Genomic DNA, 15,236 nt, shown 5'->3' on the forward strand with positions numbered 1-15,236 from the left:
TACTAGCTACATTTGGATACACGTACTTTTTATTCCTTACTTTATCAAAGGCTCATTAGAATGGCAGCAAGACTGTAATGATCTTTATCTTTGAAGAAAAACTTGTGTGCAGATTAAAAAACGTTTTCAAAGCTGTTCTTTTTTTCCAAACGTGCCAACGTCTTTTGTTTTTATTATTATTAAATTTGAGTGCTTTTAGGAAACAGTAATTGGTTATTTCTGATGTACAAAGACATAAGACAAAAGGTGAAAATCTCAAATCTCCATCAGGGGTGCAAGAGTCTCGATGTAATAAACTAAAGTATACATTTAGTTTAGTGATGATTTGGTACCTTGTTGCAAACATCCACAATGATTTGCTGCAGTTTCTTTACAGATGCCACCACTGGTTGGAAATTTTCCTGATGGCTACAATTCTCCTTTTTGATTCTGGCCAGGAGGCCGTCCAGCTGCTTCTGGACCTCCTCTTGTTCCTCAAGCTCGGCCTAAAGCGCTCGTCTAGCGTCCGACTGCTGTTAAATATATCGGGAAATGTGTGATATTGAACGGCTTAATTTTGTTAACCTAGTTAGGATTTGTTTTCCCTCTTCGAAGCTAGTTAGCTTAGCATTTAGCATAACATCCTTCATTTGCCGCTCTCTGTCGCAATGCTGCTCCCATCGAAACATTACTGAATCACATATGTTTGTTAATGCGGTAGCTTATTTACAGCAACTGGAGGCGAGGTTAGGTGAATAAGAAAAAAAAAAATAGGAAAAATTGTTTGCCATTAGCGAGCTAGCATTCTTAAATCGGTGGTGGTGAAGCTGGCGTGCTTCCCTGTTGCTAGCTAGTCTAGAGCTCCCCCTGGTGGACACGACATAGGTGGTGCAAGTACTCATTCAGTATTTATGTAAAAGTATCTGAGTAAAAGTAAAACAGCAGCTTATAGTACAGTAAAGTATTTATACGTTGCTTTTCCACCACCGGGTACACTATAGGTACCATAAAGTTATATTTTAGAATCAGAATCACTTTTATTGGTAAAGTATGTAAAAACATATGAGGAACATGTCTCTATATGTCTTAGCTGCACTAGTATTGCAAAAGAAGCATCAATAACAAGACATCACATGGGAATTTAGAGTCTTTATGTCACGAGGGTACCATAACCGTTGCTTGTCACCTAATTCTCAAAGCCCCTCCCTGACTATGACCAGTCAGTCATTGGCTGCAATGAACAGTGAGCTATTCAATATTGACTTTGGCAATCAGGTGGAGCCGGATTAGGTCCGGGTTTGAATGCTTTGTGCTTGACTTCTTTTTTTTTTTTTTTTCTAACCAGTGCAGCTCAACTATCTTGAATAGCAACATGGATTTGCAGTACACGTATATCTGCGAGCTGTGGCTCAGCATGCAGGTATGAGCAAGTTTCTTATTTTTTATTTTTTTGTAGTCTGGGGAAAAAAAGGAAACTCAAATGTGTCATTTTTCTTAGGTGGTCTTTGCTTTGGACTCAGTGAGAATCCTGAATCCCCTCCAGGAGCCTGTTCCACATCATCCTTTGGAGGTTTTCTATTCTTGTGACGGACCAGCCACAGTACAACTAGACATTACAGTGACTTTCGACATCGGCGAGAGTTCCACATCGCTGCTAAGACGATGGCATTGCATGCCAGGAAAACCCAGGAAAAGGACTCTGAAGGTGAGCCTGCCCGATTGGTTGGTTTACAGACCGGACGGGATCGTTCCTCAATCCCGATGGGTGTTGAGCTGCATCCTGGGAGCATCCGTCAGGTACAGGAACGTGGACAGTGGCGAGTGGGTGATCGCATCGCAACACGTTGCAACTTTACAGCCACGGTCCAAGTATAATAGGCCCACCAAGCAGCATTACGTCTGCTTCGCTTGGAGTGCGAGAATACTGCAATTCACACAAGACCACACATGGAAAAAATGCCCGGTGGAGCAAGGTAAGCTGTGTTTACTGAAAAAAAAAGAGAGAGAGAGTGAGTCAAAAATGTGTATACTAAAAATAATGACGGTTTAGTCTCAATTCACTCACAAATGTACTTCAATGTGGAATCTGGGCCTGTTCAGTCAAACACAAACCTACTATTGATGTATGAATGGCTTTGTGTGGCAACCGAGTTGATTTGTTTTGACCTTTAACAGAAATAAAAGTACCCCAAATTTCATTTTTTTTTTTTGCCTTAAAATGTGATGACTTTTCCTAGACAGAGAGACTAAAGTCCAGTTCAGCTCAATTTCAATGTTATATTGAACATCATCAACCTTAATCTTGGCTACTAACAGAATACCCACAAACATTCAGCTTATTTCATCCAATCTGCCTGTTCAGAAACACTGCCTTTGCTGTCCTCCATCTTCGCTTCTACTGGGGAAAAATTCGGCATCGTCAAGAACCTTCGACCCCACGCCAGCGATGTTCTGGAGTACCTGCGAGTTCAGTCCCTCACGTTCCCCTGGTGCGTGTGAGGAAACGTGAACCTTAAGTAGCAAATCTCTGCATCAGTTCAACAAGAAGCATTTGTTCGTTCCATTTGAATGTGACTCATTATTTGCCGTTATTTTGATTTTTCTGATTTTATCCACATCAGTTTTAGGCTCAGATAAAAAAATAAATAATCAGTCACATTTTAAATGTTGGTAATTTTTGATTGGCATTTGAAAACAGAAAGACGAAATGCCACTCTGTTGGACAGGTCCATGTTCTCCATCTGGATATTGGTGACCCGACACTGCCGGGATAGCACGTGCGGGCTGCTTCACCACATTGACTCCCACAACAACTACGCTACGCCCACTATATTCCTCACTCAATCAGGTACACGTGCCCCCCTCTGGGTGAAAAAAAATGAACCTTAAACTAAACCAAAAGAGAGTTTTTTTAGGTGCAGCTCAGTCAAACTCATCCACGGTTTTGCGTTCAGGCCTGCTGCATGTCCAAGTGCACGGCGGGCCGGGGGAATCCACCGCCATCCTCTTCCCGCACGAGGTGCCTTTGAGCGAGTGGTGTCAGCTCACGGTGACGTTGAAAGGCAGAGAGGTGAGCCGTGCGAAGCGGTAGTGGCTGGAATAGCTGCGGAGACGACGACTAAAAAGTTCACTGATGTGTCGTCAGGTGACTATCAACGTAGTGTGCTTGGGAAAGGAGTCGAGAACAGTGATGCGGACAGAGAACAGGTGAGTTTGTGTACAATAGGTGCATTCAAGTGAGCTGCTGTCTGGAAGTCTGCAATTTAAAAAAGAAAAAAAAATGAGACCCCTTGTAACCAGGTTAGTAGTCAAGTATACCCATAAAAAATGTCTCAGAAAGACATGTCCAGAAAAACACATGACAGAGAGGCTGCCATTTTGATTGGAAAGGACTGTTTTTTTTTTTTACTTGGCCATGTTTTGGTGCCTTGTCTTTAAATATTCGTTTAACCAGTTTTCCTTAGCAACATGTCTATCATGATGTAAAAAAAAAAGTCTGAAGAAGTCACGGTCAGAGACGCGTAAAGTCTGCCATTTTGGTTCACTTGTTTTTAAAAATGAGTTGTTGTTATTTGTATTTGTAGGTTGCGACATGATATCAGGCTGGACGACACCGATGGCTACTTTGTAATGGGTGGGGGGAGATACGTGCAGGGTGCCGAAGGCTTCTTTGGCCCGTCGGTTTACTACCGGAACAGAGCGTCGCCTCAGAGCCCGGTAAGCCACAAAAAACGCAGTTACAACTTATTATTGAAGTTTTTTTTAATTTTTAAATTTTTTATTTTTTAATGATCGTCCCTCCCATCACAGTCAGAAGTCGTTCTTCCCAACGTCATAAAAGATGTGGACCTAACTGGATGGATGCACGCCTGCCGAGAATTTTCCCTCCATATAAACCAAAGCATCCGCTTCTACTCCCTCCTGGCTCGGCGCAGCAAAGAATCAAGTAGTAGACGTCTACTCCCACTAGGTGGTGCCGACATCATTTCCAAGCAGCCTTTGTCAAATCCCGTTTGTATTTCCAGGCAACCGTTTGGAAGTGTTCCACAGTGGGAAGCGGAAGGACACACCCAACACGTGCGAGTTGTGGGAGGGGATGCTTCCGCGATATGTTGCCAAAATTGCAAAGTATTTGGCTTTCAAACGTGGTAAGAGCGGGAGACATTTTGGAGTAGGGCTGCTCGATTATGGAAAATATAATAATCCCGATTATTCAAATGATTATTGTTCATTTTTTGGTACAAAACAAGATAATGTTTAACTCATTCACTGCCTTTGACAAGTATACTTGTCAATTGTATTTTTTAGAGCGGTGCTAAATGGGGGCGAATCTGAGCATGCTCCACTGTAAATATCAAACTTGGAAACAACTTTACTGATGCCCAACCACCGGTAGATGACATCATTGCCCCATTTTATAGGAAATAAACACAGTTTCAGAGTCCATGGGAGAAATGGCTGTATTTTGGCAAACCTACATTTTTCTGCTGTCAATTATAAAAGAACGGGACGGGACAAAAAGTAGGGAGTCTATTCTGTTATTTGGTAGATTCGGTTTATATATAATTATTGAATGTAATATCACGTGAGTATTGGAAATGTAAAAATTTTCTATAATGACTGGCAGTGAATGAGTTAAGCATTTAAAAATATATTAAGACCAATTAAAAAATAGAAACACTAAGATTATGTAAGCTCCTTTTGGACCAAATAGTATTTATTTATTTATTTATTTATATATTTATTTATATATTTATGTTGGCAAAAACTTTTGGTCAGAAAGGGAAAAAAAAAAGAAAAAAAATAGTTGCAATTGCACTGTGTAGTAGGACGTTCAATTATTATTTTTTGAAACAAAACAAGTAAACGTTAACACATTGAAAAATGTTAAGACCAATTTAAAAAAATGGAAACACTGTAATTATGTAATTTCATTTTTGGCTGACCAGAATTTATAATTATACTGTTTATTTATTTATTTATTTATTTATTTATTTATGTTGGCATGAACTTGAAGTTGCAGTGCAGCATGTGCACTGTGCAGTGGGACTATTTTTTTGGAGAAGAAATAATAATAAAATAAAAAATATTAAGACAAATAAAATTCTTTGAAACGCTATAATTATGTAAGTTCCTTTTGAATGAAACCAAGTTTATTAAATTATTTACTTTAAAATTTAAAACAAAAAGGTACCAATGTAAAAATTTAAACAACTAAAATGTATTTTTTTTTTTTTGAACAATTATGCTAATTTTGTAATTATGGAGTGTAATAATTGAAATTGTAATTGAATTTCGATGAACTGCACAGTCCAATTTTGGATCTTCTTTAGAAACAGAATACTTTTGGAAACTTTTCTTGTCGCCCAGTATCACTCTGCAATTGCATGTCATTTATTGCCGATCTAAATATCCTAAATGTTTGCAAAGGCGTTGTGTGTTTTGAATGTGAACATGCCATCTTTGCCAGGGGGAAGAGATGTTAGCCCTGAAGCGGTGGGCCGAGCGCTGTATTCGCTGTCCCTTCGCAAATTGAACACAGCAAGCAGCATGCGAGTCTTGGCTCAAATATTACCTCGGCTGCTAAAAGCCGCCTGCTTGAATAACACCGCAGCTCTGCACATGTCCTCGATCATCTACCGCTTGGGCATGGGGGTGGCGAAAGAGCCCAATAAGGTGCGTTCGCGATACCATAATAGCATTTCGTTAAGCATAAAGCAAGTATGTCAAGGTGCAGCTGTACTTTCGTTGACAGGCGTGGATGCTGGCCCTGTTGGCGGCCCAGAAGGACCATCGGTTGGCTCTGCTGCAATTGGGCCACCTGCACCACCAGGGCCACCATGGGGTCCACGCAGACGAGGATGTGGCCTATGCTTACTACGCCAACTTGGCCAAACAGACCATCGTGGACCGGCAGAATCCTTCGCCGGCGCAGGTGACGGAGATACTTCGATAGATTTGATTTGATTTGAATTGATTTGATTTTGAATCCATTTGTCCATCAGCAGTAATATGTCTGTTATTTGAATATGGGAAAGTCAATTCAAAATGGGGGGAAAAAATACTTGGCAAATTTCACACTTGTTTATTCCCCCCAAAACAAACAAACAAACAAACAAACAAATGACTAAAAAGTCTACACACCCCTGTTCAACTGCCATGTTTTTGTGATGTAAAATAATATTTTTTAGGGCTATCAAATGATTAAGTGTTTTAATCAGATTAATCACATCTGAGATTAATCACGATTAATCGCTTAAAGGGATACTTTACTTATTTAGCCATTTTTGTCAGTCAAACATTAATATTTTCCCTATAATAAATTTGATATTTTCATTATTTTTCATGTACAATTAGTACCTTTAAAAACACATTTTGCAACTTGCTGTCGACTGAAAATGACATCACAAGGGCTCAGCTTGTGAATGTCACATGACCAAACCTAGAAAACAGGTGAGCTGTGATTGGTTACCTGAGCCCTTGTGATGTCATATTCAGTTGACAGCAAGTTGCAAAATGTGTTTTTAAAGGTATCAAATTAATTATAGACAAAACATTAACTTTTTATTGCTATAATGGGCTAAATAAGTGAAGTATCCCTTTAATTGAAAAGGTTTTTTAATCAACATTTTGTGCCTGCCAAATTTAAAGAGCACCTGTTGTGTTCATTCTTTCAACATTTAATGTTATGAGGATGTCTTCAACATTTTTTGATCCACTGCACATGCTCTTCCTCCTCTTTTTCTAATAAGTTAATTACATGCATAATTTAAGATGAAAAAAAAAAAATGACCCCAATAGTTTGACATGAACAAATATTCTGAATGTCATACGCAAACCTTTATTAAATGCTTTACTTTAATGCATGTAGTTGTGTTTATTGCTCAAACGCAAGATCATCTGCGGTCAAAATTAATAGTGTGACTAATCCGTTAATACATGATTAATGTGGTATTTTTTGTGATTAATTAATTAGTTAACACTTTAACTCTTTGACCGCCAAAAACGTTTAATAACGTTTAGTAAAATCACGATGTATGCTGCCATAAACGTTAAGTGACGTCAACTACTTTTTTTTTTTTTTTTTTTTTTTTTTTAAATATATCAGTGGTCAGTGCAACGTCCAAGTGCAGCGCAGCCGGGTCAATGAGTTGTGAAATCAAAAACACCCACTAACAATGGGCAGCAGATGGCAGCGGTAGCTGCTCGGGCCCTAACTAGAGCTGCAAATTACAATTACATTTTTTTTTTTTTTTAATAACGTGTGGCAGTAAAAGAGTTAACTTTAACTGCACTATTTCCTCAATTAATATGACATCAATTCGTTTGAATGAATTTTTTTTTTTGCGAGGGAAAGTAGAAATAAACAATTGTAATAATGTTCAAATTCATGTTAAATGGGAGTCGAATAAGTTCACTTGTTCTAGTATGCATTTGTTTATTTTAATTTTTTGGTAAAATTGTATAAATTACACCACAGAATGATACAAAATTAATTTTGCCCTATTTTTATGGCACGACGAAGCCTAAAGTAGCTCCTTGAATGATTTCTGGTCTTCAGGTATATGTTGAGGACATCTACCTGCACAACGAGGAGATCCTGAGCCTTCAGACCAACAAAGACCATCACATCTTCCAGTGGCTGAAGTTTCAGGCTTACCAAGGTGCCCCTGATGCAGAGGTACCACCACCGCCACCGTCATTCCCTGAAGATCACAAAAACAAACAAGACAATCATACTCCATGCTCGTTGTTCCAGCAAGCGTTGGCTCGCATGCTGTTTTGGGGTCAGCAGGGGGTGTCACCCAACATTGAGGCGGCCCTGAGGCACTACGAGAGGGGGGCGCTCCGCCTGGAGGACCCCGTGTCCATGTACGACTTTGCCGTCGTCCTCCTGCAGGTCAATTTCAAGCTCGTTTTCCACGGTTTCGGATTGCAGCGTCACCTTGACAATTTGTGTCTTCATCAACCTTCCCCATTGAAATGAATGCAAATGACATTCATGTCTTACTGCGCCAAATGATTTTTTTGGTCATGTTTTTAATGAGAGAAATAGCACTCCATCATGTAGTGGAAATCGATTGTTGGGAGTGGAGATTTTTTTTTTTTTTTTTTTTTTTTCATAATCTGCTTAATTTGAAGAAAAAAATTTAAGTCTCCTGTTACAACTCAACTCAACTGTCATTAAGTCATGTTGAGGGAATAGAAAATTTATTTATTTTTTTCATTTCACTGAACTAAATCTTTACTGACTGAGTGTATGAAGCTCACTTTTTTTCCTCACAACACAAATTTTAAAATACAGTGAGCGACTTATTGTAACTATAAAACCTTGTAAATTGGAGCACTTGTAAATGTAACAATATCTAAACATCACGACACAATATTATCACGATATGAAGCTCACAATACGATAATTAATTAATTAATATTGTGGGGAGGTTTGCGATATATAAAAAAGGTCACAACATTGTAAAAAAAAAAAATGAGCAAGCTCATATCAAAAAAATAAAACACACAATATTTAAAAACAAACAAACAAAAAAAAAACACACAATATTGTTCTTTTGTACATAACAGCAATGCATATAAACAACCTACAATCTCAAATAATATTGAGGCGTTTACATTGAGTTCCTCCACATATTGACTTGGTTCACAAGAATATTACATTCCCCTTCATCTGACAATTAGCGTCGATTTTAAACATAGAAGGGCCAAAACATCCCTAATAAAAACTAAATTGCACTAAAAAAAACTAGCCACCAGAGGGTGCTAGAACATCACAAATGGAAATCAACCAACCTTTTTTTTGTGTTCCTTTTAAATATCATGAACATGACGACGACGATATTGTGGCAGTTTTAATATCACAATATTGCGCTTATCGTTACATCCCTACTCTTAAATTAAGGTTCTGCTGCAGTTTGATGTAAACTTATGTTGCGTCTCCGTAGGGCCACGGGGTCGAAAAGGACATTCCCAAAGCCATCAAGTTATTGAAGAAATCAATGGACAAGGTATGATAATCGTTTTCTTGATTATAAATTTCCCTTTATTTGTTTTCTTTCTATTAATCATGGTGGTTTGTAACAGGAGCCATCGCATGAATTTGCATCCATAGTGACTTTTTTGACCGTATATATTTGTAGAAACTGTGTTCATTTCTATTGTACATCTTATCATCATCACCACGAAGTGGCCAAAGTAGTAGTAGTGGTTTTCAATGGCCCAGTATGACGACGCCCTTATTTTGCCCGTCAGGGGTTCGTTCCCGCCATCAGCGCGCTGGCCTGGTACTACGAGCGCTTGGAGTCGGACTACGAGAAGGCGGTGGAGCTGTGGGAACAGGCGGACGCCCTCCAGAGCCCCGACGCCGCTCTCAACCTGGGCATCGTCTACTTGCTGGGGCTTTACCCGCAAAAACCCGCCGACCAGGTGGGAAGGTGACTTGAATGACCTGAATACTTACCACCATTCACATTTTGTTAAAAGTGACAAAATGTAACAAATTCACCTCAATGGCAAAATCTTTCTACTTACCGTATTTTCCGCACTATAAGGCGCACCTAAAAGCCTTCAATTTTTTCAAAAGCTGACCCTGCGCCTTATAATCCAGTGCGCCTTATATATGGATCGATATTGAGCCGCAACAGGTCTCGCTGTCAAGACGCTATCGGTGACCCTGCACGATCGGTGACGTGCATGCGCAGAAGATCGCGCCATCTTGGATCGCTAGCTAATACTAATACTAAAATAATAAAACAGCTGTTTATTCATTTTGGAGTTGTCAGAAAGCTGGTTGGTAATTATTAATAAAGTTTGACTGACCTATCTGACTGTTTTGTTGACATTCCCTTTAGCGCAGCACCATCTAATAGATGCATAACGTAACCCCAGCCTCTACTGTAGCGCCATATATATGAATTTTTTTTTTTAAATATGTAATTTATTGAAGGTGCGCCTTATAATAAGGTGCACCTTATAGTGCAGAAAATACGGTATTCAAACCATTCTATGATCAAAATATCCCACTCGAGTTTTCCCTGAATTGTCAAATTGAAGAATTCACATTTTAAGAAAATTCCTGAATTGAATCTAACGTTGAATGAACTTTCTCACATTTTACGTTTCCTACATTTCTAATTCATTCAACAGCATTTCAGTCGAGTGTGAGCTCCTCAACATTCAGTTGCAATTTCTACATGAATTCATAGCGTGTTATTCCCACAGTACACGGCCTACAAGTACTTTGTGAAGGCTGCGGAGCGAGGACACATCAGGGGCGCAGCGGAAGTCGCCGACGTCTGGTCGACCGGGCTCGCCGGTCGCGTCGGTCGCCGGCCGTCGGATGCCGTCTTGTTGGCTCCTTTTCTTTTTCATCCTCATCAAAACATTGTCGTCGCATTGACAAAGGCATGCTAACGTGTCTTCGTACCTGCCCGCAGATGGGCAAAGTGGGCGGCGGAGCAAAATGGCTACCTGGGTCGTGTGTTGCGGCGAGCCCTGGACGCTTTCCTGAAGAGTGACTTGTAAGTGTGACGTACCGCTCGGGATCAATAAAAAGTGGTTGGGAACTCCGGTCCTCGAGAATGGCTGTCATGCCTGTTTTAGATGTCTCCCTCCTCCAACACAGTTGATTCAAATGATCAGCAAGCTCTGTCGAAGCCTGATAACGACCCTGATCATTGAATCAGGTGTGTTGGAGGAGGGAAGCATCTAAAAGGACAGCGGCTCTTCGGGATCAGTTCCCTAGCCGAGTTTAATAATCAATCTGTGATTCTCAAAGTGTAGGACGTTGAGGTATATGAAAAGACATACTGAATTAAATGCTCAAACTGTGCATGATGTTAATGTGGATTCATCTTTTTTTTTTTTTTTTATCCAGTAGAGTAAATTTATGTACAATTCAGTTGTTTTTCACTTATAAGTTGAACACATTTGCAAGTAATTCTTTACAACTGACTTTAAATATTAATTTAGTTACAATTTGTATTTTGCATTTATTATTTTAAAATTAATTTTCCTATATTTAGGATTAGTGTTAATGTTCAAAGTAATTGCTTTATACTAGTTTAAGAAAAACAAACATTTATTTATTTATTTAATTTTAGTTTTTAAACTTGATTGTACTTTTGGTTAGCATAGTGATAGTTCGAGAGCTGAGAATTTTCCTTTTCTTTCTTCTTTTCCTGGTACTTGATTTGAAAACTTCGAGAAGCAAACGCATTGCTTAATAAATGTAATGTATAATAATATAGTTTTTGTTTTTATGTTGCTTTGTTTCCCCCTGCTGTCTTCAGCCAGGATGGCATTGCAAATAAGAATTTATTCTCAATTGCCTCGCTAAATAAAATGGGGTTGAAATCTGATTGGATTAAAAAATAAAAATAAAAAATCATACAACAGAATGCTGTAAATAAATGAATACAATATCATGGAACAAATATGAAGACTTCAGCTTGTAAATATAGTTCAGAGCGCTTCTGATGAAGTTTTAGGCTAGCAGAGAATGAGAAAGCCTCACTGGTCGTTTTGTCACAATCCTTGTACATGTGCGGTTTGTTTTGCAGGTTTGTCTCGCTGGTGTATTACATGATGGCGGCCGAGCTGGGCGTGGCCTGCGCCCAGTTCAACGCGGCGTATCTGTGCGATCAAAACCAGGCCAGTTAGCAACGCTCATCCTGTATTGCTGTTAACTTGACACGTTCTTATGCGCAGCTCGTCATATTTTGTGCTTGGTTTGTTCACAGGGGGACTTCCTGCCTCCTGCTGTTGCACTGTACTGCAAGAGAAGATATTATAACCTCTCAAGCCACAACCAAAAACCGGAGCCTTACGGTAAACTAAACTAGAACAACTGCAATGAGTACACAGGATAGTCTTGCTGTAATGCCGTTTGTCCATCTGTCCATTCATTCATTCATTCATTCAAACACGGGTTAGGGTTAGCAAGTCAGGGGTAGGGTTTCAAATGTTGGTTTTAGTTTCAAATTAGGGTTTCAATTAGTGTTGTTCCGATACCGTTTTTTGGCCACCGATACCGATACTGATACCCACCTTTGCAGTATCGGCCGATACCGATACCATATCGATACTTAAGTTTTTTTTTTTCTCAACATGAATAAGCTGTCCTGCTATTGGTTCAGAGCATTCAAGGGCCAATAGGATATCTTAGATCGGCATGCAGTGAACATGTCACATACCAGTGAATATCGTGCACGGGCAAGAAACAAGATGCTGCATCCAAAATCCTATATAAGCGTTGGAATTAGTTTTGTTCCGATACCGATACTGGTATCGGCAGAGGTGCCGATACTGCATTAAAACAGTGGTATCGGTATCGGTGACTACTCACAAGTAACATGCCGATACCAACGCTAATATAGGATTTTAGATGCAGCATCTTGCGTCTTGCTGCATATTCACTGCGTGCCGATCTAAGATATCCTATTGGCCCTTGAATGCTCTGAACCAATGGCAGGACAGCTTTTTCATGTTGAAGAAAAAAAACAACTTAAGTATCGGTATGGTATCGGCCGATACTGCAAAGCTGGGTATCGGTATCGGGAGCCAAAAAACAGTATCGGAACAACACTAGTTGGAATTCATGGTATCGGCATGTTACTTGTGAGTACTCACCAATACCGATACTACTGTTTTAATGCAGTATCTGCACCTCTGCCGATACCAGTATCGGTATCGGAACAACACTAGTTTCAATCCAATGTTAGTTTCAAATGAAGGTTTCCAGACATTTCCAGAATTTTCGGGTTCGTGATTCAAAGGAGGGCATCCAGTCAGAGTTTGATTATCAAACAAGGGTTAGTTAGGGCTTCAAGTTACGGTTTTAAGCCTGTATATAGTTTTTATTTGAATTGAAAATTCCTGCTTGATGTTCCAGTCGAATTACACTTCGAGATTTGTGCTTCTGGTTTCCCTTTTGCTTGTGTGCAGCTTTGCTGAGGATGGGCGACATGTGGTCCGAAGGTTTGGTGGACGGCCACAAGAGCTTGACTTCCGCCGCCGACATGTACAAACGGGCCGCGCTGAGGAACGAGCCGCAGGTCGCGCACGTAACTTTTTATTGCTTTTTCATTCACGTCTTGAATGATCATTTGAACCTTTTTGCTGTCATTCCGGAAGTAGCCTGCTTTCCAAACCTTTTGTACGTTTGTCATTCAAAGGGTTGGTACCACCTGGGCTCGCTGGTGGAAGACGGTTTCAGGCTGCCGACGGCGCTACTCGTTGAGCTCGGCCTTTCGCCGTTGGAATTTGCGGACGACGATGTGCTTCCAACTGCTTTGTACCAAAGGTTTGTTGCGACTCCCCAAAAACAGCAACAGATGGGCAACGCAACGCTCAATCTTTCCGCTAGTTTACCGGCGCGGAACGTGGCGTTGTTATTTGATGATCATTGGGAGGATTTGTCGTGAAAAGTGGATGTATCCACTGATATTTCCCTGCGTTCTCGCCAAAAGGTGTCGAGACTCTGGAAATTCTGACTCCTACGTGCCTTGCAGCCTGGCGCTACTCAACGTTTATTTGCAGGGCTTCCACAAGAAATATTCGACCACTATCAAGGTTTGTGTCACACTGTCGGCCTCCATGGAGTAAAAATTGTATAGAAAAAAAGTGACCAATGTGGTTTGGCGCCTTCTATTTCTGCCAATAATGTAGCAGTACCATCACTTGTCCAAATGACCTTTTTTTTTTTCCAAGTTTCATTTTTTTTGTGGTTTGTGTTGCATGCAAAAATTTGGCTACCAAGTGAGATGTAAACTTAAGCCACTTTAAAATATCAGCAGCCAGATCGGCGTTGCAAATCAGAATCTGATTGCAGTTGCCTTGTTAAATAAAGTAAACAAAATAAAAATGAAAACATCCAGCCAGTGAAAATACAATCGCGTATGTTTTGCGTTCCGATGTCATTTCTGCTGTTTCACGTCAACAGTACGTCGCCACCGTTGCCGCAGCGGCACCGCTTGTCCTGGCGCTCCTCGGCATCCTCGTTCGACGGCTCTTAGCTCGAAGCTAACAGGAGCTTCCACGTCCGCAGTCAATGTGGCACATATTGATCATCTAAAAGGATTGATGATTGCCCAAAACAAACATATGTACACGACTGACAGTTTGTTGAGATGTTGTTTTTTTTTTTTTTTTTTTTACAGACTTTTAATAAACCAAGAAATAAAATGCCTCGAGACATGAACTTTGTACAATATTTATTTTCCACCTCTGGATTCTGCCACAGTAATAATGGATGGAATTATGTTTCCAATGAAATATGTCCACTCCCTAACTCTGTCTTATTTGTTGAAACCACAAACAATACTTAATGCATTGAAACCCCAACTTGAAGGTATAATCTGGTTTTGAAATCTATCCTCGTGTTGAAACCTTAACTCCAATTTGAAACCTTACCTAGGTTTAACGCATTCACTGCCATTGACGGCTATATACGTAAAAAAAAAAATCCATTTTAACTGGACTGGCAGTGAATGAGTTAAAACCCTAACTTGAAACCTAACCCAACTTTGAATCTTGCTTGAAATCCTAAAATGAAACACTAAACCTGGCTTGAAACCGTACCCTTGACTTGCAACACAAATTCGACAAACCTAACCCTTGTTTTGAAACTATTTCCAACCCTAACCCTGTTTTGAACCTGTTTTACAACCCTAATTTGAAACACAAATTTGAAACCCCAATCCTTGCTCAGTTGTAACAATGAATGTGATGATTTTTTTTTTCTGTTAGCTCAGGTTAACATTTTTGTTTCGTTTTTATGTCTGTATTTAGTGATAGCTCGGCCCCCAATCAGAGGGACTCCTTTTTATTGTCACTTGTTGCTAGGTAGACTTTTCTCCGACGCAATTGATGACCAGAGACAGCCTCTTCTGCCGGTCTTTTTAGAGCTGAGCAAAGTTTGACACCCAGCAGGTGAAGTTCCCAAGTGGGACAGCGAGACAAACGACCTGAACGACGCGTGCGTATTTCTGTCCCGCGCCGGGCGCGCTGCTTGATGAACCGCGCTCTATTTGCGTCTCGTGCATTTGTCTTTGCGGATAATTTGCTGACACCGGCGCACAATGGGAGACTGTGGAAATACGCCGGCTCGTCCATTATGTTATGTAACGGCACACCTCGGCTTTAAAAAGAACATCAGGTGCATTGCTGGAAGTGCAAACACAAGCAGCTTTCTGGACTTTGTAGATTATTTCCAAACATTAGCGCAGGTTAAACATCGAAAACCT

The 15,236-nt window shown here is 40.1% G+C and overlaps 1 protein-coding gene across 5 annotated transcripts; it reads left to right on the forward strand.

Annotated features, from left to right (window-relative positions):
* Window positions 1-55: 55 nt before the first annotated feature.
* LOC144032887 (protein sel-1 homolog 3) lies at window positions 56-14,151 on the forward strand. 5 transcript variants are annotated; one of them, XM_077540415.1, is made up of 25 exons: window positions 56-288; window positions 366-1,222; window positions 1,325-1,399; window positions 1,478-1,952; window positions 2,342-2,468; window positions 2,706-2,827; window positions 2,934-3,049; window positions 3,125-3,186; window positions 3,564-3,696; window positions 3,790-3,925; window positions 4,005-4,127; window positions 5,450-5,655; window positions 5,735-5,914; window positions 7,541-7,660; window positions 7,739-7,879; window positions 8,937-8,999; window positions 9,244-9,417; window positions 10,213-10,340; window positions 10,428-10,511; window positions 11,553-11,643; window positions 11,733-11,820; window positions 12,937-13,046; window positions 13,167-13,294; window positions 13,461-13,563; window positions 13,934-14,151. In XM_077540415.1, exons 3-25 carry the CDS (start codon window positions 1,352-1,354, stop codon window positions 14,015-14,017), a joined length of 3,042 nt encoding a protein of 1,013 aa, XP_077396541.1. In that variant the 5' UTR covers window positions 56-288; window positions 366-1,222; window positions 1,325-1,351; the 3' UTR covers window positions 14,018-14,151. The 5 variants fall into 5 exon arrangements, with proteins under 5 accessions (XP_077396541.1, XP_077396542.1, XP_077396538.1 ...); XM_077540416.1 differs by having other exon boundaries at window positions 1,330-1,399; XM_077540412.1 differs by having other exon boundaries at window positions 366-503.
* The last annotated feature ends 1,085 nt before the right edge of the window (window positions 14,152-15,236 follow it).

Source organism: Festucalex cinctus, chromosome 13 (assembly GCF_051991245.1).
Source record: "Festucalex cinctus isolate MCC-2025b chromosome 13, RoL_Fcin_1.0, whole genome shotgun sequence".
NCBI classification, from domain to species: Eukaryota; Metazoa; Chordata; class Actinopteri; order Syngnathiformes; family Syngnathidae; genus Festucalex; species Festucalex cinctus.

Excerpts from the sequence above, each read along its gene's own strand:
- LOC144032887 (XM_077540412.1), top strand. The coding sequence starts at position 223 with ATGTACAAAGACATAAGACAAAAGGTGAAAATCTCAAATCTCCATCAG. Across the intron at positions 504-1,324 it reads GCCTAAAGCGCTCGTCTAGC|TGCAGCTCAACTATCTTGAA; the intron begins GTCCGACTGCTG and ends TTTTCTAACCAG. Across the intron at positions 2,469-2,705 it reads CAGTCCCTCACGTTCCCCTG|GTCCATGTTCTCCATCTGGA; the intron begins GTGCGTGTGAGG and ends TCTGTTGGACAG.